Below are 14,703 nucleotides of genomic sequence, written 5' to 3'. Positions count from 1 at the left end.
TTGTTTCTTCTGTACAGTTTGCCTTGATGTTCCCTTAAAGCTATATTGGCGAGTTGTTTTGTTGATTTCAAATACTATATATAAATAACCAAGAGGAGATCAAAATATGCAAAATAGTCCTAACAAGATAAGTTAAAATTACGGTGAAAACTACAGTAATTGTAAAGTCATTTAATTATCGCACATTTCACGTATATTATTGCTTGATCTTCTAATTTTCTTAAAGTCTTAGAACATATTTGTCATATTTGTTCTTCTTGAAATTAAATTTATAATTGCAGTACCAGGGTACATGTAACGTGTAGTCTTATTTCCTAAAACCTATGTGAGAAGTTAAAAAACAATCTTGAATCGGCAATTGACTGTTCGCAAAAAAAAAGAATAAAAAAGTAATATTCGACGTAAAATTCATCAAAGGAAATCTTGAAAATCTGAGATTAACCCGTTGAATTTATTAGGTAATCTTTTTTCTTAAAGCTTTATTTTAAAAGTGTTTCTATTTCGTTAACTCACTGCATAAATCTCAAGATTTAAATACCTTTAAAGTTTGTTTATTGACAGCAATATCGAACAACAATTTAAATATTAACAATTATGTTTCTTTTTCTAAAAAGGATGACATTCAAAATCAACAAGAAGGGATTACACTTATCAAGGAGCACAACCGCCTTCAAAAACCATCCAGGCAAAACTACAAACAAATAGCAGAGCAGGGCTACAAACAAAAGCTGGAAAAGGCACAAGTGTAAGTTGAAAAATGAAATAGTTTAAAGGAAAAGTCATATAGAATATATCCCTACAAGTAACACAGAAAACAGAATACCTTAAAAACTCCCAAACGACAATACTGAAAGTGTTCCCGGCTAGATTTGATTAAACATGTTCACGGACGGCAGTGGCAAACGCATGCTACCGTCCCATAGCACCGGTTTATTCTGAACTCAACAAGATGAAAATGGTGCTTTTTTGTCCACACTTAAGGAAATGGGGATATTTAGATTTGCCCTTGTCCCTCTGTCCGTCCGTCTATTCTCATGTTGTGTCGCATGGAGCTCTAAAATTGCTTGAAATTCCCATATAAACCCATTTTAGTTTTTAAAACACAATGTGTCCTTCTCCTCCTTACGCCGGTCTTATGTTACTCTCAGTTTTGGTTTGACGCCTTCTGTGTACCCTGCTGTGGTAGCTTGGGTGTGTAGGGGGCTGAGTCCTGTGAACTGTGCCTTTGCCTTGTTGATTTTTATTCTCGTTTTTTCTTGAGGCAACAAAGTTTTGAAGGATCGATGATCAACTTGAAGTTGTGCACCTGGTATTTCACTTGTATATTCATTAAATTTTGACAGAGTTATTGCTCTTGACTTAGTAAAAATTTGAAATTCAATTTGTGTCATGCGTAGCTAATAAAATGTGTTTGACATAGAATCACAAAACTTTACAGGAAAAAGAAATTGGTCAGCATGTGCACCTTGAGTTTGCTTGTATGTTCATTCAGTACTTGTATAGTAATTGCCACTGATTTAGAAATTATTTGCAGCTTTTAACTTGTGTCGCACAAAGTTCAAAAATTATTATATGTAAAGTCAAGAACCTGTAGAGAAATGTTGGTCAGCATGTGTTGTTGTACATATAGGGGTATGCTTTTGGATTGATTTTGTTTTTGTAGAGTTTTGTAGACTTAGTAAAAATTTTGCAATTCTCAAATTGTCTCGTGCGTAGCCTAAAAAAGTATCTGAACTACGGTCATGCATCTTAACAAAATGTTTTAGCATATATATTATGCACCTTGGTGTTTTCTTTAGAATTTGTAAAGTAATTGCCTTTGACTTCGTAAATCCCGTTCCAAAATGTTGTTCCATGTGAACCTTGAAATGTGCTTTAGCTACAGTCAACGTTACAGGAATAATGTAAAGTTATGTGTTTTGCGTGTCGATTAATTCATTTTTGTCAGACTTATTGCCCTTGTTGAAGTATAAATTTGTAATTCTCAACTTGTGTCATGGGTAATCCAACAAGTTTTTGACTTGAAGTCATTAAAGTGTACGGGAATGTTAGGTTAGTCAACATGTGAAGTAATGCACCTAGGGATTGCTTGTAGATTTATTCAAAATTTGTAGGTTTACTGCCATTGACTTTAAAAATATGAAATGCGCGTCTGACGTAAGTCAAAAAGTAGTTGACCCAGACATATGAACTTCAAATCTGTTGATCAGCATGTAAATTACATTTGTCTGTCTCTCTTTCGTACTGTCCTGCTGTATGTCAGTAGACTAACAAGTGTGGCGTGTGGCGACACGTGTCCTATGGATACATTTCTATTTCAATTTAGAAACATCAGCAGATTGTTCATGCGGCGGTTAATGTGATTAGTAAGTTCAGTTCAGTGACAAAAATATGCCTCCAAAGAGCAAGACCACTTGTGTCCTTGACGTTAAAATTCAAAGTAGTTAGTCATTGAATTTTGAAAGACGATCAACGAATATAAAACTGCTAATTACAGACAAGACCTCATAAGACAAATTTTAAAGGCAGTTAATAAACATTTAAAATGGATTTCATTGAAGTCAAGTGAAGTAATGGAACAAGATCAACAAGAACTATCTCTGAAGGTGATTCATATCTTAAACCATCAAATTTATTATTTGAAAATTAAGTTGGCTAGTGCCATATTTGAACTACACCTTTTATTTTTGTTTCATTTGTGTACTACTAAAAATAACAATTAATTGCTTTTCAAAAAGGGAATAATTATTTGGTTTTCGTCATTTTAATAAACATAAGAAAAATGGTGAAAATAAAGTAAAAGAAAAAGAAGTCTTCTGAAACCAATTTAAATAAAAAAGAACTAGATTTTGTCAAACTACCTATGAATTGTAATATTGCATTATTATTTCAAATTCAAGTACATTTAAAGTACATCAATGTACAAAAACGCATGCTTAAGCCAAATCAAATTAAAAGAAATAATGTCAATTTATCAGTGTTATCAAACTTGAAACACAGTTTCATTGTGATATTATATGGATATTTCAAGTTCAATATTACTCCTGGTGCCTGAGATGAAAAGGGACAGCCAGTTAGAACTAATAAATTGCCCTTGAAAGTAAAAAACATTTATGAATCAATTTCAATTTTATCTCATCAACCTGAAGAACTATTCTCAAGGATTGTTGCGTCTAACAGGCTCAATCAAACCGAGCCTACAACATTTTCAATTGTGACGTGTTGGGCTTTCTTTAGGTATTCTTACTTTCTCTATTTGATATGTCATGTTTGTCCACTTATTTAAAATTTCCATATACTAATTATAAAAGGATGCCATATCAAAATATGAAGGCTATCCATTCATATATCAAATTTCTAGCCAGTTACAGCAAACACGGCAAAATAATAAACATACTTTGCATATACTTTATGCATACTTTTGAAAAAAGTTTTGTTATACTATCACGTACGTTTTTTTATAAATAACCTTGATACATTCTAAGACATAAATTTTTGAATTAATGAATGACATTTATTTCATGTATTAAAATGTTGTTAAATTTATAGATACAAAGAAATGCACATCAGACTTAACTATTCAATGTTTTATGCATTTTATGTTCTTTGATTTTTGTTGAAACCATTTGTTTCAGTTTATTCAAAAATCAGTTAACAAAATATATCTTTCATTAACGGTTTTTAAATAACTGTTGTATAAAGACAAAAATGTTGTTGATATTATATTTCATTTTCAGGGATATAATAACAGGAATGACGACGGGAAGCACCTATTTCTCGTCTGATTATATGGCCTATCAAAACGACGGTATGTTTATAAATAAGCCAAGCCGTTCAACAAATACATTCATTAGCAACAGAAAAACGTAAATTCCGATTTTCGGTATTTCGATTGTCAAGAGAGCAGACACGATATACAAAGTTTAAATTACTAAGAACGCTGTTTATGTATATTCCTAGATGTTTATCCGTAGAAGGTCTATAATAAAACGGGAGTGTTGCATATCCAATGCTTTTTAGTACTTTCTTAAAATGTCATGTAGTAACGATTCAAAAGGATTTGATCACCTTGACAGATTTTCAATGTTAAAAAATCACAAAAAATTCTAAGCGTTATCTTTATAGATTAATATGCAAGCGAAAATATCATGGTATTTAAATGTAACAGATCAAATTACAGTCTTTTTGATCAAATTAAATGCATGAAGGCAATTTTATTTAATTGATTAGGGGAAACATCTAATGTACATGATTGAATGCCGTGTAAAGTGTATGTCAATGTACGTTTTACTGTGGCTGTAAAAAACACTATAATTGTCGAACAGGAAACAAATTAAGAACGCGTAGAACAATGAATGTGCTGCAAATTAGGGACCCGTCAAAACGGCAAATTAGCGTAAGAAAACATATTTATGAACGCATTTGTTTTATAAGTTTCCATTTTCTTAACATTAATGTCATCAGCTATGTTACCTAAAGAAAAGTGCTTCATCAGATACTTTAAAAAAAACTTATCGCCATTAATTATCGTGCAAAAACTTAAATATTGACAGTACTTCATGACTTATCTCCCTTGATCAGCAATAGACGTGAAACATGCCTAGTATTTTGATAATTATTTTGTCATTAATTGAATATGAAGTCAGTTTTCATATTATTAATAAGGTAATTAAATCCGGGCCCGGAAATATTTCTTATACCTATTTTTGCTTATAAACTTATATAATACCGGAGTAAGCGACGGAGCATGCCAGCAAAGAATGAGGATACAGGTATTACATTTCCAATTGCCTCTGCGTCAAATAGGATTGTAGAAGACAGGAAAAGCAAAAAATTATCTGGGATAGGTAGCAAACTTCCCTGACTTTTATCTGCAATGGAAAGTTTAACGAAAGCAATCAATATAAAACTCAATCTTATCGGACTCAAGGAAATACAGTCTTTGTTGACCAAATGTCGCAAGTTTTTATTCGAATTTCATAAAATATGAATTTAATTCAAAAAAATGGTCTTACAATAGAAAATCTTTTATTCTCTTGAAGTAGTCCTAGGAATTCAATCTCAAATAGCAGAATTCGGGGAAACAAAACATACGAAAAGAAAATAATCATTTTGGGGTATAATAATAAACGGGTACAAGGAAACATATTCTAAATGGATTTTTTCTATCAAATAGTTGTTCCGAAATAACTTCAAAGTAAATTGTTCGTAATTGCGACAATATGAATCTGAAATATTTCTATCACATCTAAACAATGGTTCATTCTTCAATTAACAAGGAAATTCAAAATGACCAACAAATGCCTAAGTAAATAAAACTAAAAACAAACTTGTTCAACTGACTGACAGAAGCACAAGACTGCCGACATATGACCAATATAGAAACATAACAGGAGCTTCTGAAATAGAAGTAGAAGTAATGAATAAGTTAATTCAGATAAATGAGGTATGGTTAGAAAAATCCTAATAATGAACCCATTACATCACGCTTTAATAGGGTTTTTTAGAACAAAGCTGAAGCAACAACACATAAAAACTGATCACATGTTGTTTTTTGTTGTTTTGTTTTGGACAATGGAATATAAGTGTTGTTGAAAGGTTTGCTTCAACACAAAACACAAGAAAAAGTGTAGAAATCTCAAATTATACAGAAATAGTTCATAAAATATAAAAGATAAATTATATATGTTTATTAGCTTGGTTAACAGAAGAAAGATATTTTGTCAAAAGCCTTAACGTAAACTTTACGTTCAAAAGCGTTACTTTTGGCAGGACTTCCTAAAATATTTCCCATGATTTTAAGTTCCCTTTCCTTTAATAAAAAAGATAACCATTGTAACTTTAGAACATGCTAAAATATAGCATATTATGTTATAAATATGTTATTATTAAAAAGCTTAAACATGCGCGCGCTCGCAATCGCATATGAATAAAGATGTTTTCTATTCGTTAAAAGAGCAGCATTTTAAAATTTAAAGAAAAGATTTACAGATTCAAGTAAAAACGTCTTAACAAATAAAATGGTAATGAAAATCTTTATTCAACAGATTCATTTCAATGCCAAAATAGCGCAAATATTCCGATTGTTAAATATATACACAATATCGTGCATATTTTTCAAATCTCTAACCTTGTCTATATAGACCATGCTATTCTTAATATAGTAACTATTTCTACACGGTAATTACAATAGCACCGCATAGGCGGGTTATATTTGCACCAATGTAAATTTGTTTAAGTGATTAAAATATTTTTCTTCAATTAGGGAAAATATAACAACCAGAAACTTACCTGAACAATGTTTTATATTTATGATAATAAATGACATCCAACATTGGAACATTTGTACATTAGAAGTTTTGTTGAACTATATCTATTAGATGACTTCTTGGTTATGCTCTGTGCCAAATATTATTTTCTACAATAAATTTGATTTCCACATTAGCGACTCCCAGGGCAATGCCAATTTCGGCCTTGGATCATGAGTAATATATTAATGTAGAAAACTACAAATTGATGCTGCAAGCCAAATGTTTTAACTCTGGGCTTTGTAGACAATACTAATAATAGAAAAAAAATCAGAATAAATGATCAGAATAAATGATTCAAGTGAAGAAACATATTGTTATTAATACAATAGGACCTATTTCTGTGACACAAATAAATGAATTGCCTTCGGTGCTTTGATTTCATAAACTGCATTATAATGTTTATCCAAATTAAAAGCCTACTGATCAAGATTGAAATTGTAGACAATCACTTTATCGCTTGTTTATAAAGCAACAACACAATAATATTGATATTTCAGTACAAGGAAATTGTCTGTATAGTAGAAAAGACAAGGATGATAAATAAAAAAAAATATTTGATTTTTTAATTTTGTATACTGTTAATTGTTGCCATCGATATATTTATTATGTCTTGATATTAGATTTGAAGTTGTGTTAATATATTTTAAGACTTTATCATTGTAAGAGATGCCTGCCAATAATACGTATCTGTGTTCAGTTAAAAGTTTAGTAACACACAATAACATTCGATTTAAATGTCGATAAAAAATATTTTAATAGTGCTATTCCGAAAAACTATTTACATTTCAGTATCTTGGGATAGATGCATCAACAGAAAAAGTGAATCTGATGCAAATATACTAATTGAAAGGGATATTTTACCTACTAAAAATGAACTAAACATGGCTTTTCGTGTATTTGGGACCAATTCAAGAATCATTTCAAGTATTTGCTCTTCGATACGCCACCATATGAAGAAGGATTTGAAAAAAGGCATCGACATTTTGCCATCGTACCAAGCAGACTCTGAGTCTGTTGTGTTTTTAATTATTATAAAAAGGGTTTCTTCCTTTCCCATTTTCAAAGATTATGATTATTTTATGAAATGTGCAAACCAATACAGTCCTGAGGGAGACATTGTTGCTAAATGTGAAATAAAAGATAGAACGATGAATCATTGTGACGATGACATTTTTGAACAGCTTAGAAAATGCATAAACGAGAATGCTGACGATCTCTTTAAAATGCATAGTAATCTTAATGTGATATTACCTAGCTCGAAAAAGTCAGTTGGATACAGATCAGGTCAACATAAAATTTTAGAAAAACCTTGTATAGCTCTTTATGTGTCAGTAAAGGGTTATATACCTCTAAACGAGACACCCTTTCAAACGATGATTGATTGTTTCCAAACAGATGTTTTGGAAGGAGAATTCGAACCATATATGCAAGGGCCAAACGAGTACCATGAAGATCTTAAAATTGGTCTAGCAATACATGCTAATGTTTTGAAAGGAGATGATATTTTAGGAGGTACTCTTGGGGGATTTATTGACCATTCAACGTATGGATTATGTGGAATAACAAGTGCACACGTTGTCTATAGTGATGCTGAAATGACTGAAGTTATAGACAAAAAACAATTACGTTTGAGAAAGACAGTTTATCAGCCTATTGGTGGACGTTCGTCAGCGTTTGGTGAAGTCGTTCAAGCTGTTTACGATGAAGGTAGTCGTTCTGCATCTGGAATGGAAGTTGCTCTTGTACAAATACAAAGCAGACAACCGACGAATGGAAGCTTTCCCGAAACATTGAAAGATTTTGAAGCAGGTAAGACTACTTGTATCATATATGAACAATGATTATCATATTATAAATTATGCAAGAAAATGTCAAAACAGTCATTTTATCAGAACCAGATTCCAGAAAGACTATTCCGATTATTTTCTTGTCGCCTGTTGACAAATGATAACTTAGATAAAAACATGTTTCGGATAATTCCGATAATTTTATTGTCTTCCCTGGTGAGATATTTACTTTCAAATTGATATTTTTAAACAAATTTTCAAGTAAGTGTGACTATGTCCCGAAATTGCTATTTGGAGCTTTGTGCTTTAATAATTATGAATACGATAATTGTAATCATTAAGCAGACTAACAATACAATGAACATTTCAAGAAAACTTAGATAGAAACACCATGCATTTTCATCTATTTTTTTTCGTTTCTATAAAATTTAGACAACCCAGAAAATTCATTAACAACAAGATCGAATCAATACAAAAATATATGAATTACTAAAACAAAGTAGGTTAAACATGATTAAAATTGAATACATGTATCTTTTTTCTTTATTATTTGTACAACATGAAATTGTCTAATGAAATGTCAGTGACATGTTTGGCTGTATACCAACTGGCACAAGTCACAAATCATTTGAAGACTGCAAATACCTATGCTTGTGAAAGGAAAATGTATGTCAAAACAGCCTCTGTTTTCTGAATTGTTATTGTATTTAAAGTTTTCACTGAATCATCGAGCCTTAAGTCGCAACTAGTTTCCAGTTTAAAAAAAAATAGAATACGGTATGAGCTGTAAAAAGAGATTAATATGCTACTGTCTTTTGATATCAATTTTAACATGCAAGGCTGATATGGGCTAGAAAGGGGCGAAGTTTAATAAATGTTTTGTTTTGATAAAAATCCTATTTGCGTTTTTGACCTTATATCGACATGAAACGTATTGATTTCGATTTTAATTTGTATTTTTTTTTAAATTAAAATAGGAGGATAAACCATCTCTTTCGTGATAAAACGGTCCATTTCAACTCTTAAATCGCTCACTGGGAAACGCTGCTTCTACTACATTTCAAACACAAATTTATTAACTATACGCTCCCTGGAAACTTTAATCAAATCTGCATGGTATAGCATTCTTAGAATTTCGATATTTGATTAAGTGTTTACAAAGAAAACACTAGCGACATGCAGTAGCTCGGAAGATTACCGTATACCACCAAAAGAGGTAGCTCTATCATTTACCAAGCGTGTAAATATGATTTGGACATCGATGATGTCATTCGCAGTATCAACTATGACGTCACTTCATTTCAAATAGATAAATAAAGTATCTTGATTCAAGATTTGTAAGGGTATGAGATAATATTGTAGAATTCACACGTTGATATAAATGAGAATATAAGCAATTGAAAAAGGTCTGTTAAATGGGCGGGGCTTGTTTTTGAATTTACGTTACTGGACTGGCCTGATATTAAAAATACCAGGCAAGTGTTATCGGGCGATTAACATAGCAGTTCCATGATAAATATAAAAAAAGACAATTCGAAAAAATCAATGAGTAAAATGGACGATCTTGCTGATTTTAATAATGTGATTAAAAAATAAATAGCAGAAATGTATACTTATGTCAAAACGGCTCAACGCAACAAAAATGTTGTTATTCATTTACTTTATATTTGATTAATCACTTCTTTATATATTTTCTAATTAGTTGTGTAATCTTACCTTGTACAGTAAATTAATTGATTTTTTTTTTACCCTTTCGTCAGGGTTCGATGCAAGTAATCCATTGTGTTTCAATTCTGGTGCAGTTTGTGAAACATCTGAAATAAAGCGTAGGACTGAAGTGTACAAGTTTGGCATGAATTCCGGAATCACAAGAGGAAGCTTTGACTTACAGGGTGCCGCCTTACGTAAAGGTCAAATGCAAGGACATCAGGGCTTTGGTTTTAATCTAAAGAATCAAATGGTAGTTCTTCAAATAGGAAAGAACCCCTTTGCCGAACGTGGAGATTCTGGCGCGTTAGTATTGATTGAAGGAGAAGAGGATTCAATTGCTATTGGTATTGTTGAAGGGGGGATGAATGGTTGCGTGTTTGTCACGCCATTATGTGATATTCTAAGAGCCGTTGGTTGTACGGAATTAAAAATGCACCGATTCACGCCGCCGACATGTACACAAAGTGTCTCTGACTCGGGAGTAGGAATGGAAATGTCTTAATTATTTTTCTGTTAACTTCTGGTTCCGGAAAAACCTTTTTTCCGCCATGGCACAAACAAACCTGACTAGAACCCGAAAATATCTATAGACAATATGGTTAATTATGTTCAAAGAGGAGGTGTTACATTGATTTGGTGATGCAGCCAGAAGCTGCATTCAGGAAACGTCGTTCTTTCTTGTTTATCATTTTAATTAGTATTTCACAATAATCGGATCTGAAAATTCTAATTTATATACATGTATACAGTCATGTGTACAGTCATGACGTTATATGCATGTCTTTCTGTATGTGTGCGGGTAGTGAGGGTGTATTATTAATCGAATCCTTCATACAATTGTTAATTAGATAACTATATAACTGATCATCATATTTGCTATTAAAATTCTTGTGTTTCATTTTAGTAACAAGGTTTCATTTTCCTTCATGTACATTAGTTTTAATTTTTGATATAGAGTAAATTTTTTTATTCTGTTCCCTTGTAGATATTTTACACTTTATCTTGGGATTTTCGAACTTCAAGATCCTAAGAGGTAATTAGGATCTACAGATTGATATTTTAGATAATCCTTAATTACTTATCATTTCGTCATGCATTGTATTTTATACAGAACTATTTGTATGTTAACATTTACTTTGGAAGAATTATGGCAGATGATAATGTTAAATGCCTTATTTTTATGTTCTACACTGCTGACATCTTTATACATGTATGTATTTTATGTTTATATGTTGATTATTTATTAATTTGTTGTCCTCATGGGTCTATAAACTTATAAAATTTACTTGAATACAATCTAAAATTCTTTTTTCATAAACGTACATCAAGTTTATAGGAACGAAAAAAGAGTTGTAATGTAAAATCAAAAATAATCTTCAAATAATTAAGGTATAAGGTGTATTCTAAACTTATCTTACATTTTTATTATGTTTTTGACATAAATACACAAAAAAGCAAAGGCATATCAGTATGTTATTACGCAAATGTTTAAGTTAAGTTATTTCAGTTATACATATGAAAGAAATACTTTCCCCAACTTTACTGTTTGATTGAATCTTAGAAATATTGATATTTAAACTAAATTTTATCTGATATTGATTTTATATAGTTGTCACTGTTTATGTTGATATTTTTCTGTTGATATTGTTTTGCTAACAGCTTATGCTAATAGCTTAAATACCTAGTGCAGTTGCACTTCATTTATTATTCAACAATACCGAAAGGAATAAGTGTTTGTTACCAGTGTCCGTGCAGTGTTACCCGGCTCTGTAATGTTTGCTGACTGACTATATTTTCATTTGAAATCCTCAAAGTGGATAATAATAGTTTCTAAAGGGAAAGTTGGACTCGATCTTGGGGATTTTGTATTTCTCTCCATTTTGTGAGAAATTCAGCAGGTTATTAAATTAAGTTTTTAGTTATTAAACGATTCCTTAGCCATATCGCTTTGAACATGTGTCTTTTGAAATATATCCAATTTAACTACTTTACAAATGATTTTTGTATCACAGAAATCACGCAACGTTTAAGAGCATGTATGCATATTATACTTGTTTGCAAAAGGTAGTTTAATATAAGATTTTTCTCTGTAACATGATGTCTGATTAATGTTAAGTTGCTATAAGTATATAAATAACACATATTTTATAACAGTACAAGTATTATCCCAAGGAAAATATTTTTAAACAACGTGTTCGTGATAATGATTTTCAGTTATAGCTGGAGCGTTAAGAAAATTGAACTCGTGTAAGATTTTTCGGAAAGATAATAAAACTAAAAGACAATTAAACTTTCAAAGTTTTTTTTATAAATTGTTACAATCATGAATATAAAAAAGCTCTATATAACTAAAAGTTGTGTTTCCTGTTGGTCGATGTTTGTCTACTTAGTATATTTATGGCATGTTCGTAAATATAAAGATAGAAAATGATGCTGAAAATTTTGGTACTTGATTTATTACAACACAAATAGCAGTTGGTGTTAATTAGTTTGTTTTGTTTTTTGTTTTGTTCTACTTTTATTTATTTCTTGTTTATGCACATGTATTCATGTTCACTTTGACCTTTTGCCTACTAAATTCCGAAATAAAGTTTCCTCTGTATTGAAATGTTATACATCTTATATTCATTTCGTTTTTATACACGTTTCTTATTATTTATTCAAATGTTTGTCTTTGAGAATTATCTGTGATATTTTTATGTGATAGTAATATATTTTCTTCAATTGTTGACTTTTTTCACAAATGTTGATAAGGTACTCAAGTAATTTGGTTTACAAATTATTTTTGATTATCTTAAAAAAGAATAGTTGAAAACATATCATCTATCATTATACAGGTTTTTTTCACGCTATCAAGGACAAAAACTCCAATCACTGTAGCAGCAAAACCTAATAATAATCATTATTAAATCTATATTCTTACACATTACACTTCTTTTCAAATGACTGCCATTCTTCTTCCAACACCTTAGGAGATGAATCAAAATAAGTATTTTATACTTGTTTTCATATCCGATTCCAAAATGTATAAGAAATATACTGTGTTCGTTCTTTTCTTTTCTTATTATATATGTATTGCAAACTCAATACTATTTGTAATGTACTAACAAGTATCATTATGTGAATAAAATATTGTTTAAACTAAACTAGAATGTATGTTTTAACCGGAATACAATCATCAGTTATAAACATGTTGTTATCATCTGCACCTGATATTGAAGCTAATAAACAAATTATATCAATATAACAGAACAATCACTCATATGTCTGTCTTAAGCAATAACTTTCTTAGATATGTACTGTTCTGCTTGTATCACTTTATTCTAAGTAAATTAAATTATACGTGGAAGTAAAACAGCTAAAAATGTGACTGGCGCATTTCTACTGTCAGTAGAATCGGAAACTTGTCAAGAAGTTGCAAAGTTTTAATTCTGTAACATTGTTCTTAATTATTTTACTACTGTAACAGTTCTGAAGACTGAAGGGTAAGCGTTCTTCGTGCTAAATGGATTTATTTAGAAATAGTTTGCGTAAGTCGGTTCTGGTTTGAAATGAGAGATATTTTATGTTTAATTATCTCTCAATACCAAATTCAATCAAATCGAACCTTCAATGTTCGCATGCTATTTTTCCGTTATAAGTTCCAATTGGAAAAATTGGAAATACACATATATGTGCTAATATATAAAGCCCGGGGTTCTATGATATCACGATACTTAACGTTTATTAAAAATATTCAAATATAAATATATACATGAATAAGATTTTACTTCTATTTAATCAGTGAACTATTTCGAAAACTGTTTGTCAAAATTTTTTTTCAAAAGATCCAATTAAAATGACATTTTTAAACTACTTCCAATGTCTGCCATTTTGGGTAATTTCAGAGGAGGTTACTATGGTATCACGGTAGTCCCCAAAAATGCAAGTGTGGAATGATAGATGGGTCAAAATCTTCAAGTTATGTTGTGACTTCCAACAGTTAACTTGCTATAAAATTCAAACTACATGAACTGATGATATGTCAGTATATGTGATTATACCATATTTATATTGACTGTGTAAAAACATCTAAGGAAAATAGTAGTAAAATATGACGATTTTATAAAATATTTTTCTTGTCACGAATACATTCATTATTTACAAAATTGAATTTATTGGCAGATGAAAATGAATTGAGTATGTCAGTTTTAAAAATATTAGCTTTATTGTGTGTTTTTTCATTAGCAGTCACAGAAAACGTAAATACCGTGATCTCATAGAACCCATGATATCATAGGACCGAGTATACCGGTATATATGATCATGTGTTGCAATAAATCCTGCAAATCTGTGTCGTTTAACATAAACTTTTATATTAATATAAACAACTTATGTAGGGTTATGTAGGTAAGATTTTGTATTTTGCAAGATTATTTATATGTGTAGCACAGATAAATAATTTCAATTTCTCATTCAAGGAGCCATTTTATTTGGAGAAAACAAGTCCGCGTGAAGATAAGCAAAGCAACTCAAAATGATTATATCACGCTTCGCTATAGCGCTTATTCAGTTCAACTAATTGCTGCGAATAATGATGATCTAGTTAAGTAAAAAATAAATGCTCATCCGAAACAAATGTAACAAATATAGCAGTATTGTTTGAAACGCCAAGTATGTTTTCAAACAAAAAGCAACAACTTAATTTGGTTAATCAAGATGCGTATAAGTAGATGATTTATACATTTTATGTTGAGCACATGGAGTTTTTTTTATTGCCGATCTGGGTCAATGCAAGAGGAAACGACAAGATTAGATGACAATTTATCATCGTAAATTTATAATCGTTATAATTGTGCTCATAATACATTTAGTGTTTATTGCTGAATATTTGCATGCATGATTTTACATCCGAC

The 14,703-nt window shown here is 30.6% G+C and overlaps 1 protein-coding gene across 1 annotated transcript; it reads left to right on the top strand.

The window, feature by feature from the left end:
* The first annotated feature begins 3,743 nt into the window (after positions 1-3,743).
* LOC132732140 (uncharacterized) lies at positions 3,744-12,841 on the top strand. Its single transcript, XM_060718506.1, has 3 exons — positions 3,744-3,808; positions 7,101-8,120; positions 9,859-12,841. The coding sequence occupies exons 1-3, from the start codon at positions 3,754-3,756 to the stop codon at positions 10,308-10,310; spliced, it is 1,527 nt and encodes a 508-aa protein (XP_060574489.1). The 5' UTR covers positions 3,744-3,753; the 3' UTR covers positions 10,311-12,841.
* The last annotated feature ends 1,862 nt before the right edge of the window (positions 12,842-14,703 follow it).

The sequence above is a fragment of the Ruditapes philippinarum genome, unplaced genomic scaffold (assembly GCF_026571515.1).
Source record: "Ruditapes philippinarum isolate M1 unplaced genomic scaffold, ASM2657151v2 ctg803_1_1_1_1, whole genome shotgun sequence".
NCBI lineage: Eukaryota > Metazoa > Mollusca > Bivalvia > Venerida > Veneridae > Ruditapes > Ruditapes philippinarum.
This window is presented reverse-complemented; position numbering and strand designations above follow the sequence as displayed.